Source organism: Cervus canadensis, chromosome 30, assembly GCF_019320065.1.
Source record: "Cervus canadensis isolate Bull #8, Minnesota chromosome 30, ASM1932006v1, whole genome shotgun sequence".
Classification (NCBI taxonomy): Eukaryota; Metazoa; Chordata; class Mammalia; order Artiodactyla; family Cervidae; genus Cervus; species Cervus canadensis.
Genome location: NC_057415.1, coordinates 2514461 through 2534090, shown reverse-complemented (window position 1 = coordinate 2534090; position 19630 = coordinate 2514461). Strand labels below are relative to the sequence as shown.

Genomic DNA, 19630 nt, shown 5'->3' with positions numbered 1-19630 from the left:
TGATGGCCCAGTGACTAAGACACTGGGTTTCCAAAGCAGGGTGCCTGGGTTCGATTTCTGGTTGGGGAACTAGATCCCACATGCTGCAACTAAGACCAGGCACAACCAATAAATAAAAATAAACATATATACATATATATTAATTTTAGAATTGCAGTGCTGGAGAAGATGCTTGAGAGTCCCTTGGACAGAAAGATCAAACCAGTCATCCTAAAGGAAATCAACCTTGAACATTAATCGGAAGGACTGATGGTGAAGCAGAAGCTCCAATACTTTGGCCCCCTGATGTGAAGAGCCAATTCACTGGAAAAGACCCTGATGCTAGGAAAGACTGGGGGCAGGAAGAGAAGGGGCAACAAAGGATGAGCTGGCAGGGTGGCATCACTGGCTCAACGGACATCAGTTTGAGCAAACTCCAGGAGATAGTGAAGGACAGGGAAGCCTGGCATGCTGCGGTTCATGGGATAGCAAAGAGTTGGACATGACTTAGGGACTGAACAACAACAAACATATACACTCAGAAAAGAACACAGCTGAGAGTCAAACCTAGGCTTAAACTCTGGCTCTTAAACTTATGCCCTAACCTCTATTCCCTGTGGCCTCCCCAGGCCTACCAATCTGCCTAACAGCTGTACAAAGAAAGAGCATCAACTTTCCCTCCATCCTCAGAGCCCCACGCCCTTCAGTGCCCAAGAAGAGTGATTTAGGGGTGGACTCAGTCCAGGCCTTGCAGAGGAGGGAGATGGCTCATCTCTGCCCAGTTCGGGAATGGGAAGTAGGGGTCAGGGAAGGCCTTACAGAGGAGGCAGAATTTGGGTTGGACCTTGAGGAAGAGTCAGGAAGTCGGAAAGCAGGGACGGGAAGGAGGGCGGATACGCCAAACCCAAAAAACTTTGTATACTCTTATCTTCTTGGCTACTCTGCAACAGTTGACTCCGGTGTCCTGAAAGCACTCTCCTGCTCATAAAGGAGTTCCCTTTGTTGCCTGGGAAACACTGTAAATACTCTTCAGGGCAGCTGCTAATCACTTGCAGCTAAAGACTTAGGGATCCTCAGAGAAGTCTTCCAAAGTGGCTCTTTCATCTGTTTGACATCACCGAGACTTGCGTGATTGTACAAGATAAGATTACATATCACATGCATTGCTGGCAATAAGCTGAGAACTGGGAGGCGTGTGAAAAACAACCTTTCAGGAGCCAAACAGATGTCAAAGTCCATTTGCTAAAGCAGTTGGATTTATTTAAGGTGTTCTGTTGAAAGAGTAGACTTTGGAGTCAGATAGTCCTAGAATTGAGAGCTGGTTCTACCGCTGCTACTGGAGCAAACTTGGCCAGGTCTACTTCTGCCCTTTGAGCCTCGAGACCTACCTCTCTCCAGTAGGGATAACAGTACCCGCATCATGACACCGCTATGAGGAATAATGAGATCATGCATATAGGATGCCAGTGCTTTGCACATAATCGGCCACAAGGAGTGGCTGTGACAATTTTATGACACCATCTTCTATTCTCCCCAGCCTTTAAATGTTTCTGTCCCAACACTTCCATCTTTCATCCAGTTATAATTCTAGGGCTTCAACCAGGGCCATGGGTATGTTTTGTGTGTGTGTGTGTTAGTAGCTTAGTTGTGTCTGACTCTTTGTGACCCCACGGAGTGTAGCCTGCCAGGCTCCTCTGTTCATGGAATTCTCCAATCGTGCCTTGGTTAATCTGAATTTTTTTTTATCTCTAGCCTACTCCCGGGAGCTCTGGGCACACCGCTAAAAAAGGATGGTGAGTCTTGTGGGAGTTATGGAGGGAGCAGGCTCAAGGCATACAGAGGTTTCTAAGGCAAGGCCACATGGCCACTAGAGCAGGGGTCCCCACCCTAATTGCCAGTCCACGGCCTGTTAGCAACTGGGCTATACTGTAGGAGGTGAACAGCAGGCAAGTGAGTGAAGTTTCATCTGTATTTATAGCTACTCCCCATTGCTCACATTGCTCCTTGAGCTTTATCTTTTGTCAGTTCAGCCATGGCATTAAATTCTCATAGGAGCACGAACCCTATTGTGAACTATGCATGTGAGGGACAGAGGTTGCATGCTTCTTATGAGAATCTAATGCCTGATGATCTGAGACTGTGATGCTAGCGCCGGGGAGTGGCTGCAAATACCATCATTATAACAATAAATGCAACGCACTTGAATCATCCTGAAACCAACCCTCCCACCCCGGTCTGTGCAAACACTGTCTTCCATGAAACCAGTCCCTGATGCCAAAAAGGTTGGGAACCACTGCTCTAGAGACTAGGGCCAGCCCATGTCAGCCCAGAGCAGGACGGGAAGAAGTGGGTCCTGACAAAGTTGCCTCACGCCTTCTGACAAAGCAAACCTCCTAACAGGAAAGAAAGGATGCTCTACCCTCCTCGGTGCTCCCCCGGGCCAGGGACTACATCGGGCACCTGTGCATCCCCAGTGCTGGGCCCAGAGCCAGGCACAAAGTGGCCAGACAGCACTGTTGCTGAAGGCACTTAGGTAGTTGCTGGAAGAACAGGATAGGCTTTGGAGTACACACAGTACTGCAATCTCAGACTCTGATATCATAATCCAGGTTCTACGAGATCCTGGGCAAGTTAGTTTTTCTAAGTTTGCTTTCTCATGTACAAAATAAAGCCAACAGGAATTCACTGGCAGTCAGATGATTAGGTCTCTGTGCTTTTATTGCCAAGGGCTCGAGTTTGATCCCTGGTCAGGGAACTAAGATCCCACAGGCTACATGATACAGCCAAAATAATAATAATAATAATAAGGCTAACATTAGCACCCAGCCTTTAACGTTGTGGGGCTAACTAAAAGACATGACACAGAATTTAACATGTGCCTGGCCAGTCACTATGCTCAGTAGTCATAACATGTTGTTATTATCTGTGGTGAAATTTCCAAATTCCTCAGTAGAGGAATGAAAGAATCCAGGGCAAGGTCAGTACAAGACAGCAAAAAAGACTGCAATTTTTAAGTTAGATTCAGAACAAGGAGAACAAGGAAGGGGTGGATTCACTGTTGAGGGACGATGGTAGAAAGCTAAGCGAGAGAGACAGGGAATTACTTAACTCTCAATGAAAGTTTGTCGTAAAAAAGGATGATCTTCAAATTACAAAAGTAAACATCATTTGAAAAGAGAAGCTCAATAATATAGGAGGAGAGTCAGCAAGCGCCTATTTAAATTGGCTTTTGTCTCTAGACTCAAAAATGACATCAGAGGACATTCAAATAACTTGCAGATGTGATCCGTGTCTGTAATCTTGAGAAGTCAGAACAGAATCTTTCCAATTTTCAAAAGGGGTGTGTGCGAGAATGTGCGCATGAGTGTTTTGGGAGGAGAGTTTGGAGTTTAATTCTGGGAATCGCAAACCATGGAGTTCAGTGTTAATCCCCAACTCAACAGATGGCCTGTGACCATTTAAAATAGACGGCCTGTGACCATTTAGAAAAGAAACACTTGATTGCTAGGAGCCAGTTTGAGCTCACTGGAAACAAGACACATTAGACAAATCTTACTTCCTTTTTAAAAGGGTTTTTACCAACTGGTGAAATAGTACTTATGTTTGCTAAGGCAATCCACCCACCTATTTGGCATTTATTAATCACTTCCTGTGCCAAAGACATAAAGATGACACAGGCCTGGTCTCAGAAGTGGCTCTTGCTGTGGTTGGTCAACCCAGTGGTGACCTGTGGCTGACTGAGAATGACTCTTAAAGGAGTCATTGCTAGTGGAATAGCTCTGCCTGAAGCCTGCAGATTACTGGGTCAATGTCAATTCAGAGGGAGATCTTGGGATCTGCTTTGACTCATGTCCTGTTCAATATTTTGATCAAAGGTTGAGTTTGGAAGACCCAGAAGACATGCATATCCAATGAGTTCATGACAGAGTGAGAATGGCTACCTGGTGGATGGTGGAATTCTGATTCAAAATGATCTTGAGACCTGTTGGAATAAGCAATGTGACTGATAATAAAATCTAACCCAGCTCATGGCTGCACTAGAACATTAAGTACCAAGTTCCAGTCAAGAGAAATAAAGCCTGAAAAGCTGTGGGTGCAATAAAAATATGAAGGACATGGAAGGCCCAAGGGTGGGTGAGAGGTCCAGACTCCATGAGAAAAGCCTGTGAATGGATCTGAGAAGCAAGCAGAAAAATGCCTGGCACATAGTAAATGCTCTTCATGAGTTAGCATTTGTATACAACTATCAGTAGAAGCCTCCCATCCTCCTGGTCTGGGCTTCCCTAGTGGCTCAGATGGTAAAGAATCCACCTGCAATGCGGGAGACATGGGTTCAATCCCTGGGTTGGGAAGATCCCCTGGAGCAGGGAATGGCCACCCACTCCATTATTCTGGCCTGGAGAATTCCATGGACAGAGGAGCCTGGCGGGCTACAGCCCATGGGATCACAAAGAATCGGACATGACTGAGCGACTTTCACACTTTCCCATCCTCCTGTGGGGTGAATAAGTACAGTCCCCAGGCAGGTCATTCACAGCCACAAGGACTCAGCTCTCCTACTAGGGGGTCCTGGCAGAGGAAGCAATGCTCAGTTACCTTCTCCCCAGGTGTGACCGAGATGCGCCATACACAGTGCATGTGGGCAGAGTAGCCGTTGGGGTACTCGGGGGAGGAGAAGTTGCCTGTACTGTCCTGCAGGGTCTCTCCACAGGCTGTCAAGAAAAGGAAATGATCAGATTGCTTGCTGCAGCCCCAACCTTCTGGCTTCTCGTTCTGAGCCCTGGTGACTTTTGGGGGCCAGGAGAATGGTTGAGCAGAGGAAAGAGTCTGGGATGGTTCTGTTCCTTTAAGATCCACCTCCTTCTCCTCTTTTCCTACCTAGTGCCAGGGATGCCCTGTTGTCAAGGCAACAAGGCTTCCAGAGTTAAGGTCAAGCTCCTTGGGAGGGCCTCACTCTGTCTCACTTCCTGGGAATTGCTCCACATGGCCCCCCTCCCCCGGCTTTTTCTGCTCCCACTGCCCCTCACTCTCAGAGACCCTCAGAAGGTGGGTGGCTCGGCACCTCCCCACCAGATCTGAGCTTCAGTTTGGGTCAGTAACTTGAACACTGCCCCTACCTGGGTGCCCCCTCCCCAGAAACCAGGCTGACTCCGACTTTTGTAAGTCTCACAGCTTCAACCTTCTTGGCCCCAGGGCCCGCCCTGCACGCCACCCTGCCCCTGCCCTGACCTGGGCACTTGTAGAGCTTGCGGGCCTGGGCAATGTCTCCCTTGCTGAGTCGTGTCCTCTGGCCGATGGGGGGCTTCACCCCATTCACCTCGTACTTGGGAACAATGGTGTCCAGAAAGATGCCCCTGGAGAGGAGGAGAAGCCCAGCCCGGGGTGAGAATCGAACGGAAGTAAGGCATCCAGCTCGCCTGCATGCACCCAAGGTCATGACCCTGCCAGAGCCCAGACATTCCTCAGCAGGGTCGGGGACGGGTGGAGACATCTCACCCTGTCATTATGCTGCCCACTGACCAGCTGCCACCCTGCTCCGTGGCAGCCACACCACAGGGCCTGGGGGAGCCCCGGGAAGACTTGGGAGGTCGAGAACACAGACCAAGGAGGCCCTGGGGACCCACCCGTGCCCCGGCTCCGTCTGGTCCACCTCCCAACCCTGGGAGACCTCAGACCCCCTTGTCAGCCGTGTCTCAGCCCTGCTCCTGAGGCCCCTTGTGCTGTTATCAGCCCTGCCGACACCTCTCCCAGGACTACACAGGGCCAGCCCTTCGCCCTTCCTGATGGCACCGGGGACAAGGCCAAAGGGCAGGCTCCACTGTAGCCAGACCAGACCCCGAGACAGCCCCTCCAGCTGTCTCCTGTCCACCATCGTGTCTCCTGTCCACCCAGGTCCTGCCTGCTGGGTCACGGGTGTTTCCATCTGGGAAGATCAGAATGCAGGGAGAGCAGGCAGCCCTCCGCCTCCCCAGGGCCCCTGACTCACACCCAGCTGGGTGGACCTCAGCAGGAACTGGGGTGGGATTGGTGGGAAATGGGTGGTCTGTGGGTGGGGGCTGGGGTGACCTCACCACCCTTCCTTGGTCTATTCCCTCAGGTCTGGAGGCAGGAAGAGAGGGTCTAGAAGGAGCGACTGAGGAGAGGGGAAGGGCCAGTGCCTGGGAGGGCAGAGATGGAGGAAGAGGCAGAGCCAGGCATGGGAAAGGCCAGGCGTGGCGGGGGAGGGAAAGCCTGAGGGGGGAGGGGCTGATTCCCAGCCTCTGCTGAGGAGAAGCTGGGATGGCGAGGCTGGGCCAAGACCGCTGGGGGTTCTGCCTGTGGTTTCTGGGAACCTGTGCTTACTCACTCAGTCCTGTCTGACTCTTTGCAATATTCCCTGAACCGACTCCATCAGGCTCCTCTGTCCATGGGATCCTCCAGGCAAGAATACTGGAGTTGGTTACCATTCCCTTCTCCAGGGGATCTTCCCAGGCCAGGAATCAAACCCGGGTCTTCCCCACTGCAGGCGGATTCTTTCCTGTCTGAGCTACTGGGAAGCCTGGGCTTAGGACAAAGAGTAGGTGTATATGTGCTCATGAGCTAGGGAGCGGGGCTGACCCAGCGAGGAGCCAGCCTTTGTACAGATCAGCCAGTTGCAAAAAGGCAGACCCACCAGAGAAATGCGCCCCCTTTGGCGGATGATTGAGGGAAAAACTCAGCTCCCTTGGGCTGATACAGCTCCCGGGCCTGGGCATCCCACGTGCCTGGGCAGCAGCTGGGTTTCAGCCTCCTGGGCCCACTTTGCCCAGTACTAGGTGAGGAACTTAGGCCCTGGGAGTCCCCGTCCTGCCACCGACCCACAGTGGAGGAGAACACCCATGGGTCCTCTGCTCCAGAGCCTCAGCCCCCCAGGGGCCCACTCTTGTCCTCACTGAAGACCCCAGTGGGGCAGGTTAGTACAAACTGGGAGGTCTACAGAGGGCAAGGCTGGGCTGCCCCAGAAGAGGGGGGCCTCCATCTCTCACCTGGAGAATGTGTTCCGGGCATAGTGCATGATACTGTCAAAATCATAGGTCTCCCCCAGGGACTCCACCTCCTGGACCTCCATCTTCAGGAAGTTATACTCCTGCCCTGTGAAGACCAGGAGAAGGGAGTGTGGGAGGGGGAGGGCGGGGGCGGGAGGGGGCAGGTCTGTGTGGGTTGCAGGCTACCTCTTTAGGGTGGGGGATGGGGTCCTCCCTGCTCTCGAGAGGTGACGCCCTACCTGGGGGTCCGGCAGCGGCCCAGGGAAGCCTGGGGGAGAGGCGGGTCTCTAGAAGAGTCTGTCCAGCAGGGTGTAGGTGGGGTGAGGATGTGCTGGAGAAATGACTCAAGGGACTGATAGGAAGGAGGCGCCCATTTCTAGAACCACTGGGGAGATGAGAGCAGTGAAGAGGGGAGGAGAGGGAGGAAGCAGGAAGGGAGGGAAGAGAGAGCATAGGAAGGAGAAAGGAGAGAGAAAAAACCCTTTAGAGGACAGAATAGTCAGAGAGCTGAAGACTGGGTAAAAGTGAAGAGAAAGGCTGGGGCAGCATGGAGAAGGGGCTGACCTCTCCCCAAGCCCCACCCTGAAGGCCAGGTGGGTTCTGGCTGCTCCAGGCAGCCCTGAGTGCAGGACCTAGACCTGTCTGGGCTCCCATCTGACAACGGATTTGTGGTCCCTGAGCTGCTACTGACCCAGAGAAGATGCTTCCGGGGAAGGGTTTGGACCTCAGGCAGGGCTGGGACTGTAATACCATGCTGAGCAAAGATGATGGCTTGAGGGGGCAGCTCCCACCCTGACCAGGGACCCTGGAGGGGCAGGCAGAGGTCTGTACCTGGCTGGATGTTCTCGCGCACGATGGAGACGTGGCGGTCTCGGTCGGGTCGTGTGTGCTCGTGCCAGAAGCCGATGACGTGACCCAGCTCGTGGACCACGATGCCAAACTTGTCACAGTTCTTGCCGATGGAGATGGCCTGGGGGCCCCCGCCACGGCGGCCCACGTAGGAGCAGCACCTGGAGGGCGGGGCCAGCTCAGGGGGGCGGTCCCGAGCTGGGGGAGTGCATCCACTCAGGGGCCGGGCGTGGTTGCCAGGGGGGCCAAGGAGCAGAGGGGTGGAGGAGGGGCCCGAGCGCGGGATGCCCAGGCTGTGTGCTGGGGTCTGAGCCACATCCGGGGCAGCTCCTGGGGAGATGCCCCCACGGTGGGAGGGGACAGATGACCCAGGGCCGTGCCCGGGGCGACGGCTGCAGTGCCCAGGACCGAACACGGGCTGGGGCGATGGCCGAGGGTACTACGCCCAGGGGCCCCTGCTCACCCGCAGGGGCGGTAGGTGAACACGATGTAGCTGTCCTCGTCCGTGCGTTCCAGGAAGGTGACGCAGGTATGCTTCTCCCAGTGCCTCATGGCCTGCCGGAAGACTGCCCTCTGGCTGCCTGCGGGACAAGGGAGGCCAGGCTGTCAGTGTCCAGGTGGGCTCGCCTCCACCCTCTGCTGAAGAGTCAGCCATTCATCAGACAGGCAGAAGGCACAACTCACCACCACGCAGGAGAGGGCCACCCCGAGGCCGGGGTGGGGTGCAGGCCGCTCGAGGGCCCCACCCCCAACTGCCCCCACCATCATGCTCACCAGTGAAGTTGCCCCCAATGACAAAGGGGATGACTCCATCCGGCCACACCCGCTCTGGTCTGGACGTGGCTGCCCGCCGGCTCCGGGACCGGCTTCTCCATCTCCCATGGCTTCTGCTCTGGGGCTTCGTACTGGTGTTCTGGCTGTTGAGGGTAGAGGAGTTTCCTGAAACTGAAAAAGGAAGCCATTGGTAGCAAGGGCATGAAGGGCAGGGGGAAGCAAATGACAACCGATCCTCATTGTCTAGGGGTTCTGTGCCTGCCCACTCACTACAGTCTGTAAACCCCCCCAAATCAAGACCGTCAGCTCTTTCCTGGTCACTGGCTGGGATGCACAGAGCAGTGGAAACTTTGAGTCACCCAGTGTACATGATCCGGGCTGAGCCTGAACAAGGGGACAGGCTGCCCTCCTGTTTCAGCTCACTCTGTAGGTAAGTATCTTTTTCATAATCTAGTTAGCGCCACATTTTTTTTTGCATTTTTATGCCTTTACTTGGTGATTTCACTGTCTAAAATGACTCTCCCCCTAACTCCCAAGTGCAAGAGGGCTGGGATGTATATAGCGAAAATACCTGTGTTAGATAATCTTCATTCAGGCTTGACTTATAGTGCTGTTGACCATGAGTTCAGTGTTAATAAATCAATGATATAGCAAATAAGATGTCTTTAGACAGAAACATATATATGACTTGGTTGTGTGTTAACAAGTTGATGAAAATGTGACCAGAGGCTTGTAGGAAATTAACCTTGTATTTCTCCTAGGAGTAATGGCTCAGAATTCACTAATTCAGTGTTTGCAGTGACTTTATGGAATAACTCTAAGGTTATAGTTATAACCTTATAACTATAAACTGTAACTACCATGAATAATAAGAATAGACTACAAGTAATAAGAGAAGAGCGGTGTACTCGTTTCCCTGGACCTACAGGGAACCTGAGACTAGGAAACATTTCTGCTCAGCTAATGAAAGTGTTAGTCGCTCAATCACGTCTGACTCTATGTAACCCCATGGACTGTAGCCCACCAGGCTCCTCTGTCCATGGAATTCTCCAGGCAAGAACACTGGAGTGGGTTGCTGTGCCCTCCTCCAGGGGGTCTTCCCCACCCGGGGATCAAACCTGAGTCTCCTGCATCGCAGGCAGATTCTATACTGAGTGAGCTACCAAGGAGCCTTCCTAATTGTGGAGCATACAGAACTTGATGCCTTCTTAAGTATTCCCAAGTACAGGTCCTCATTTGACACAGTAGCTCTCAGGCTGGACTGGGCAAGTGTCACTACCTACATTTGATAGATAAGGAAACTAAAGCCTAAGATTTGTCCAAAGTCAGATGGTAAGTGGCAGGTACAGGTGATCCGAATCTCCATTCAGCTTTCCCCTGTCTTTCCCCTTATCCCATGTCTCCTAGTCCCCCCACTAAGGTCAAATAAGCCTTGCCAGTTATCAGGCTACCAGGTCACCCTCCAGTGCCAGCATAGTTTGACCTTTACTCCATGGACTGCCCCAGTGAAGATCCTCCCTCATGCAGACTGGACAACTACCCAGCACCACCAGAGTGTGCCCAGAACAGGCCCCACGTGAGAATCCCCCACTTTGGCAAGGGGAGGGTTATCTGTGAGCAGGACCATATTGCAGAGCAGTGAGAAGGCTGGAAAGAACTGAAAGAGCCCAGGGCCTCAATCCCACCCTCCCCTCCCCCATTCACAAGTGCCAGGCTGGCTGGGAGGTGCTTGGACCCACCCCTGACCTTGAAGAGCTTCAAGTCCAGCTTGGGAGAGAGAAGTATAAACAAGTCACTGCAGTGTGGTTCGACTTGTGAGATGCTAATAGTATAAGCCCAGAGCAGAGACAGCACAGCAAATGGTGGCCTGGTCATGCCTGGGAGATGATCAGGGAAGATTCCCAAGAGAAGCTCTTGAGATGGGCCATGAAGGATGCGTGCTGCTACCGCTAAGTCACTTCAGTCGTGTCCGACTCTGTGCGACCCTATAGACGGCAGCCCACCAGGCTCCCCCGTCCTTGGGATTCTCCAGGCAAGAACACTGGAGTGGGTTGCCATTTCCTTCTCCAGCGCATGAAAGTGAAAAGTGAAAGTGAAGTCGCTCAGTCATGTCCAACTCTTAGCGACCTCATGGACTGCAGCCTACCAGGCTCCTCTGTCCATGGGATTTTCCAGCAAGAGTACTGGAGTGGGGTGCCATTGTCCTCTCTGGAAGGATGTGTGGAGGCTTGCAAAATGGGAGCAGGAGGAGAGGCCAGGAGGAACTGTGATGTTGAGCAAAGAACTTTGGATTTAGAGTGTGAAGGCTTGGGTTCCTGTCCCAGTTCCGTCACTGACTAGCTCTGGGATCTTGAGCAAGTCACCTTACCTCTGTGACTCTTGGTTTCTGTACAGACAGTCTCTGATTTATGATGGTTTGACTTACAGTGTTTTGACTTTATGATGGGACGAAAGTGATCCACACTCAGGAGAAACTGTACTTCAAAGTTTGTATTTTAAGTTTCCTGATAGTGATAGGCAGTATCCTCTCCTAAGATGCTGGGCAGTGGCAGCAGGCTGCAGCTCCCCACCAGCCACACCATCGTGCCGGGAAACACCCCACATACTTGCACCCATTCTGTACCCAGACCATCATTCTATTTTTTGCTTTCAGGACAGTATTCAATAATTATATGAGGGATTCATCATTTTATTATAAAATAGGCTTTGTGTTAAGATGATTTTGCCCAATAATAGGTGTCTGTAAGTGTCCTGAGCACCTTTAAGGTAGGCTAGGCTGAGCTATGATGTTCAGCAGATTAGGTATTAAAAGCATTTTCAACTTAAGCTATTTTCAATTTATGATGGGTTAATCAGGATGCACCCCATCTTGGCTCAGACAGTAAAGAATCTGCCAGCAATGCAGGAGACTCGGGTTCAATCCCTGGGTCGGGAAGGTACCCCAGAGGAGGGAATATCTACCCACTCCAGTCTTCTTGCCTGGAGGATTCCATGACAGAAGAGCCTGGCGGGGCTGCAGTCCATGGGGTCGCAAAAAGTTGGACACTACTGAGCAACTAACACTTTGACTTTTTCACACTTTCAGCCCAATCATAAGATGAGGAAGATCTGTGTCTGTAAAGTGGGAGTTGTCCTGACCTACCTTTGAAGGTGGCTGGGGACAGTCAAGTTAGATAATGCTTTTGAAAATACTTCATAAGCTGTAAGCAAAAACAACATGGGTGCTTAGCTTCTGGGTATGTCTACACTTGCCACTGCACTGGGGAAGGGATAAAGATACACTAGGAGAAGACAAGCCCTTACGCTGGATTCAAGTTCACCACCTCTGTCCTGGGACGGCCTGGCTGAGAACAGAGGGGTTCCCTGTTTCTCCACTTCTGGAACCCGTTTCTGGGACAGAGGAGGGCTGGCCCGTAACGAGTGTACCTGCAGCTTTGATGGAAGATCTGCGGGTTGCACGCTGTCTGAGATCCGCAGCCTGCTGCACTTGGAAGGCCCTCAAGTCCTCCTCGTCCAGGGCGATGTCCCCAAGGAAGGCAGCTGGAGAGAGAAGAGGCCGGGAGAGTCAGTCCCCTTGTGAAGCACTGACAGCCTGACCCCATGGCCACCGCCCCGGCCCTCACTGCAACTGTAATCCTCAAATGCCTTCTAAGGAAGAGGAGTAGTGGGGGGCCAGCTTTGAGGATCTTTTGGGAAGCTCAAGCTCATTTTTCAGTTGAAATCTCATCAAAGCTGATGCTCAGCCCCACCAGACTCCTCAAAGAGAGGGTCATTTCATGTATTCCATCATTCTTTAGCAAATGCCTAGTAATGTCTCAACAGTAAAGAATCCACCTGCAAAGCAGGAGATGTAGATGGGGGTTGGATCCCGGGTCAGGAAAATCCCCTGGAGGAGGAAATGGCAACCCACTCCAATATTCTGGCCTGGAGACTCCCAGGGGCAGAGGAGCCTGGTGGGCTGTAGTCCATGGGGTCACTAAAAGTCTGAGCACACAGTAAGAACCTACTGTGGGCCAGGTGCTACTCTAGTGATTAGCAAGACAGAAGTGGTCCCCACTCGCCTGTAGGAAACTGACTTTCAAAGATATACAAGTAAACAAAAATAGAGGTGGAGAATTCCAGGGAGGGACTGGTATTACCAACAAAATCAAAGGCATTAAGAGGACAGAGTATCTACTTTGCGGGCCCATAACTTTGGCATTGTGCTGGTGATGTGGAATTTACTTAACAATTGCCATTTCAATTACACTGAGGGGGACCCTATGAATAAAAATGGGAGCAGGTAAGTGTGGTAGGGAAGTCAGGACACCTGATGGGCTTGGAGGAAAAGGTTTAACAGTGATTCCAGTTCTGAGTCTCAGAATCCCCTCTCGGGAGGGAGAAAGATCTGGGGGGAAAAGTGTCCCCCACCCCAGGGCGTTTTGATTTCTGGTGCTGTGGGGAGAGGTTTCCTGAGGGGTGTATGCCCAGCAGTGGGATTGCTGGGTCATATGGCAGTTCTATTCCCAACTTATTTTAAGGAATCTCCACACTGTTCTCCATAGTGGCAGAACCAGTATGCATTCCCATCAACAGTGTAGGAGGGTTTCCTTTTTTCACATCCTCTCCAGCATTTATTGTTTGCAGACTTTCTGACGATGGCCACGCTGACTGGAGTGAGATGACGCCTCACTGTGGTTTTGATTTGCGTTTCTCTAATAATGAGTGATGCTGAACATCTTTTCACGAGGTTTCCAGAGGGATGGACTAAACGGTCCACTTTCTGAGAAATACAGGGGGAGCTGAGCCCTTTGGAAAGTTCTTTGGAAGGTGCTCAGATGCAGGCTTCACGCTGGGCTGCCTTGGGTGGGGGGCAGGAGGGGCGCTGGAGGTGGTGCAGAGAGCAGCCTCCCGCAGATCCACCCACAGCGACATCTGCTTCTCATCCCAGTGCTACAGAGGCCTGGCCGGCAGCGTTACACAAACTGTTCTAACCTTGAGGCCCTGCACACAGGTTTTTCCTCATCAGCTGGCCCGCTGGGTGGACACACACACACACACACACCCCTAGTCATCACCACAGCGTCACACACAGAAGCCAGTGCTCCACCAGACTCACAGTGACATCCACACCTGTGCCATCCAAAACAGAGCTAGAAAAGTCACAGAGACATTCCTGCACACACGGGCAGCACCCACACCACCCCTTCTGGCGGTGGGAGGCACTCGACATACATTTGTTCAAGTGAAGTGTCATGCTGACATACTTCAGGCTTGCAAACATGTGCCGACAGACACTCACTCTTCGACAGGTGTGACCTGGAGCTGCCTGGCAGAACGTGGAGTGACTTTAGCAGTTGTCTAGGTCAGCGTCCCATTTTACAGATGTGGAAACTGAGGCCCAGAAGGGCGATGATTTAATGGAGATCATGCTGCTAGTCACCACCAAGGCTGAATTTATACCTCAGGCCTCCCAATTCCCAGTCCAGTGCTCACTGCACTCGAGTTTGTCAGCTTGGAGAACCCAAATTCCAAATTGTTTCTTTAGTTGCTAAATCATGTCTGACTCATTTGCGACCCCATGGACTGCAGCCCGCCAGGCTCCTCTGTCCATGGGATTTCCCAGGCAGGAACACTGATGTGGGTTGCCATTTCCTTCTCCAGGGGATCTTCCACCTTCCACCTCCTGCACTGGCAGGCAGATTCTTTCCCAATGAGCCACCAGGCAAGCCCCATATTCTAAATACATATACACAAAAATACTCATTCTGAAACACACATCCACCAAAAAATATACACATCACAGACAGTCCTAAAACACACATGCAGAAGTTCCAACACACACAAACCAACTGCAAGTTCCAAACCCGTTAAGCCAGTAATAGTAGCAATAATGACACCTTAGTAAATATCTGTTGAAATTTGCCTTGCGCTTTCCTGTTGATGAAGTGCTCTCACATTAATGAATTCATTAATTCTGGCCCACCAGGGATAAGCCCAATAAGCCAAACTCCAGCCATACACTTGCCAAGGAGCATCCCATTACAAACTCTTAGAGAAATAACCTAGTGGTTAGATTTGAGCCCTCCTCCCTGACTTGAGCAGGCCTTCCCCGGTGGCTCGGTGGTAAAGAATCTGCCTACAATGCAAGAGCCACAGGAGACGCAGGTTCAACTCCTGGGCTGGGAAGATCCCATGAAGGAGGGCATGGCAACCCACTTCAGTATTCTTGCCTGGAGATTCCCATGGATAGAGGAGCTTGGCGGGCTACAGTCCACGGGATTGCAAAGTGTCGGACATGACTATAGTGACTTAGCACGCATGCTCACGCCAGCCCTGACTTGAGAGATCAGAACACTTGAATGTGAGACGGGAAACGACTTGGCCAAGGTCACCAACTGGTAAGTGGCCCAGAATTTCTTCCTCCACATGGGAAAGATTTTCTTACTGAAAACATCACCCTTGGTGGCCTTGGCTCAGCAACTGATGGGATAGCAATACAAGGTGCTTCTCAGCTGACATACAAGGGTGGTCTGAGCAAGGACATGGGATGGGAGATAGACCCCACGGAGGTGGTGGTGAGTCCTGTGTGCTAAAGTTTACACACACCCAGTGCCACGTGAATGCCCCTACACCTCGGCTGTCTTTGCACCTCTGCACAGACACTGTACCCCCAGGCTCATACCTGTAGGCATCACAAGGATTCAATGTGACTGGATATTTAAACTCATCTTCAGACATGGCAGCAAAGAGCAAGGTCTTTGGAGTCAGACAGGTCTGCTTTGAATCTGCGTGACTACTTCTCACTGACAAGTCACAAAAACTCTTCTAAATCTCAATTTTCCCCTACATAAAAAAGGAGCTAATAAAAGAATCTGTCTCCCAGGATAACTGCACAAAATAAAGCATGTAAAGAAAGCATCCGGCCCAAAGCCTGGAGCATAGTAAGCACCCACTAAATGATCACTGTTAATATCACCCCAATAATAGCCCCATGGTCTCAAGGTCAGCTCTCTACTTTCAAGGCCATACAGTTTTCACCCACACAGGCCTCTGGGCTCAGTGAAGCCCCTGAAAAGCAGAACCTTTAATTCCAAGTACAGAGGCCACAGAACTGTGCTGGCGTGCAGGAGCAAGGCAGTGTGGAGGGCTAGGTGAGCAGAAGGCAGGACCAGTCCTGGGCTAGGCTAGAGGCCCTGGGCTAGTCTTGAAGTGGAGCACTCACTGTCAGCAGCGCCCAGTGGTGTGAATGTCATGACTGAAGAATGCGTGGGAACTGAGGGGGGAGGGTTGATGGGATGGGCAGAAGAGCCTTATGGCCACGGGTTGAAGGCCCTGACCACGTGCAATGCCCTCCAGGGCAGTGAGGGAAACTGGATTCTGAAGAGTCCAGGAAGCCCCTCCTCACCCAGAAGGAAGGGTCAAGGTCAGAATAGTAGTTGTTTTCAACATGGAATCAAATGTTTTGTTGTTTTCAGGCTTTAACTCAGCCAGGAGCATTTATGAATGCTCCAGAGCCAGTGCCCCCACCTCAAGCAGGAGATGAGAGACATCAAGCTGCATCCTTTGCACACATCCTTCAGTTGGCCTTGGGACTCCACAGAGTCCCTGCCCTTTTGGAAGGACGGAGAGGAGCCTGGCTGGTGTGTACCAGGCGTCCTATACAGGTCCCACCCATCACATAAATGCAGGCTTCTAGCAAGCTTCTAGCTGGGGGAGGACATGCTTAAGCTCCTGCAAGTGTTTGTGTGCGTGTTTAGTCGCTCAGTCATGTCTGACTCTTTCTGGCACCATGGATAGTAGCCCACCAGGCTCCTCTGTCAATGGAATTTCCCCAGGCAAGAATACTGAAGTGGGTTGCTGTTTCCTCCTCCAGGGGATCTTCCCCACCCAGGGATCAAACCCAGGTCTCCTGCATTGCAAACAGATTCTTTACCACTAGTGTCACTTGCGAAGCCCCCCTGCAAGTGTTTGCATGTACTTAATCACAGGCATACATTTACACACAGGGGCATATTTGCACATACACGTGTACTCAGGAGTATCCACATGCACAGCTGAACAGACTTGCCCATAAAGCAGGGACACACCCACAGACGTGTAAAAACACACTCACTGCTTCCCTGTGCAAGCCCCAGTGTTCAGATACACAAAGAACTGTATGTGCACACCCCATTTCACAGGCTACACCCCCTCACTGAAGGAGAGGGGTGCCTTCAGAAGTGGAGAGAGGAGAAGCGAAAGGGAGAGTAGCTGAATCCCTTGGCTATCCTTAGGAGGTCTTTAGTGATGCACTCTACTACGTCCCCTCCTCCCCCAATATCTTCTCCCAAAATCCCTGGAGAAACTAGAATTTCTGAGAGCTGCTTCTTCCAGGAGAGTCCCATTGTTTCCCTGTTCATCCCGAGTCCAGGGAGATTATAAGCCTTTTCCTCCTCCCTTGGGGCACCAAAAGAGAAGGTGACTCATGGAGCAGGGGTATAGGTGGGTGGGTGACTCATACAGCATGTCTGGAGGGGGGAAAGTGGTCTGGCAGGAGAAGGAATTGCTTCTCAACCTCCAGAGCCTATAATCTAGTCCTCTGAGGCCCTGTGAAGTCCAAATCTGGGTTACAAAGCCCCTGGGATAAGGATGGTGAGCTACTAGACCACCTGGCCTCCCCACAGCACATCTCTGAGCTGCCAACTGAGGCAGAATTAAGGTCCCTGCTGGCTCGGGAGCATCCTGCGGGCTTCTCTGCTGAATGGAGCAGCTGCGTCCCAGTTCTTGCCTCTATGGTCTCTCCCAGAGCCCTGAGTCATCTGGAGCAGCCAGAAGGAACTGGGAATCTTGGGAAACGATTTCCTTGATGGTTTGGCATCCTAGCGTACAAAAAATGAGGGCTGAGTCGCAATCTCCCCGGGAGAGAAAAAGAGGGCTTGGTGGAAACAGCTCTGAGCACACACAGGCTATTTTGGCTTCCTGCCCTTTGCTCTGGTCTTGCCAGAACCTCTCCAGGGTCTCAAGGGTCTTAATTCTGTCCTTACTGCCAACAGTAACCATAACTCTTGACAGTCAGAAGAAGGAGAGGGAAGAGAAGAGAGCTGGACAGCATCAAGCAGGTACAGCCAGGTGCATTCAAAGGAAGTCAAGACAGACACCATCTGCCACCAGCATCTGGAGGTCAGGGCTCAGCTGGGGCAAGAGGTGACGGCAGGCAGGAGAAGTTAACACAAACAGAGGAAAGAATCTGGGGACCTGAGGCCCAAGGGTGCTGATATGGGGTCTTAGGAGTCAGGGAGGAGGGGCTGTACCAGTCACACTGAGGAGGGAAGCCTGCCCTGACCCCAAGTCTTGGCCTTGTCAGGCTCTCCTGGCCACCCCTCGGCCTGGCCCAGCTCCCCACGAGCCTCACTTCACCCTAGTGGAGAACTTGCTCCAAAGCCTTCGTTTGAAGTTCCAACTCAGCTAGCCCCACCCAGCCAGCATGAAATCTGAGACTGGGATGGAGCCCTGAACCTCCGCTGCTCCAAAAAATTGCTCCAATTTCCAACTGGTAGTGAAATACATCAGCCTGGCTTCCTTCCTATTCTTTAAGGCCTTGTCCAGCTCTATTTCTCCATGAAGATCTCCCAAACCTTCCCGGTGTGCTGTGATCACTGTTTCTCCGCCAGCACCACTACCATGGGGCAAGAAGCTCTTTGAGCCTTTAAGGGCTTTCCCTCAAAGGTGGCACATAAGACATCTTGGTTTGTGCAGTTGGTTCATCCACAGGTGTCCTGTGCCCCCTTTGGATTGTAAGCTCTTTGAGGGCAGGGAGTCTGGCTTATAATTCTATCTCTCACAACATCAAGCCTGATGGCCTGGTACCTTTCCATAATGGAATTCTCCAGGCAAGAATACTGGAAGGGTAGCCATTCCCATCTCCAGGGGATCTTCCCCACCCAGGGATCAAACCCAGGTCTCCTGCATTGCAGGCGGATCCTTTACTGTCTGAGACACCAGGGAAGTCCAAATGCAGGCCAGTTGAATGAATAAATGACACAGGACGGGATTAGGAAGATATTCTCTTTTCCTGAAAACCAAGCCTATTTGCTCAGAAAAAAAAAAAAATGAAGTAAGTGTGCGAGGCACAGAAAACAGGGGGTAAGCCACCAACATTTATTTAGTGTTTCCTGAGTGTTAAGCTCTAAGATGCATTTTATATGTGTTCTCACATTTAATCTTTACCACCAAACTCTACGGAGAAACGTATTATCAGTTCCATTTTACAGGTGAGAAAAGCCAAGTCCAGAGATGATAATTACTGTTCCCAAGATGCTACAGCTAATGAGTTGTGGGTCCAGGATTGAGAGCTATGTCTGCCTGCCTGCAAAGCCCACACTCTGGCCACTTAGCCTTATGTCCATCCAAGCCCAGTGAGAAAGATGGAGGCTAACATCTGGTTTGCTCACAGCCCAGCAGGCGTGGAGGAGGAAGGGCTGAGTGAGGGTTTGGCTTCTCCTCCTCCCCCTGGAAGGTCCCTTATGCCTGCAGTTCGTTCTGCTCCATCACCCAAAGAGGGGTCCCCTGGGTCAGAACCAGAGCAACCTGACCTCCAGTCTCTCGTGTCACCCACAGGTATGTCTAGAATTCCAAGTACCCCGAGTCATTCCCCTGGCCCTGACTATTTGGAGACAGTCTGAAATCAGAGGCTGGAAGTCGAGGAAAGGTTCTGCTATCTTATGCCCTGTGTCTTATCTTGTCCATGGCAGCCTGTTCAGGGTCATCTGATCATGCAAACGGCTAGAGTGCAAGACCATCTGGTCACTCTGGTAGGGGGGGCAGGGGGGAATCCCTCTGGGCCCAGCAGGAGTGAAGGGGTTACACCAGGTCTTCATGGACAAAGAACACACACGCACACACACACCCTCCAGGGCCCTGACCTGGGCTCATTAACCTCCAGTGTCTGCAGGATGGAGAGAGCTGATACACAGTATCTGAGTTCCGTTTTTCCCCCTTTCCACCACCACTTGGCCTGGGCAGGGGCCTCTGGCACACAGGGGCAGAAGTCAGTCCCAGTCCTG

The 19630-nt window shown here is 51.8% G+C and overlaps 1 protein-coding gene across 2 annotated transcripts in view; it reads right to left on the bottom strand.

Moving 5' to 3' along the window:
• Positions 1-19630, bottom strand: part of BMP1 (bone morphogenetic protein 1) — a 45684-nt gene that overhangs the window by 25087 nt on the left and 967 nt on the right. For both annotated transcript variants that reach the window (XM_043452880.1, XM_043452881.1), the window contains exons 2-8: positions 12033-12146; positions 8607-8777; positions 8296-8413; positions 7815-7993; positions 6984-7089; positions 5209-5333; positions 4576-4691 (exon numbers count right to left, since the gene is read on the bottom strand). In XM_043452880.1, the coding sequence (XP_043308815.1) occupies positions 4576-4691; positions 5209-5333; positions 6984-7089; positions 7815-7993; positions 8296-8413; positions 8607-8777; positions 12033-12146 (929 nt within the window). The remainder of the gene's footprint in view (positions 1-4575; positions 4692-5208; positions 5334-6983; positions 7090-7814; positions 7994-8295; positions 8414-8606; positions 8778-12032; positions 12147-19630) is intronic.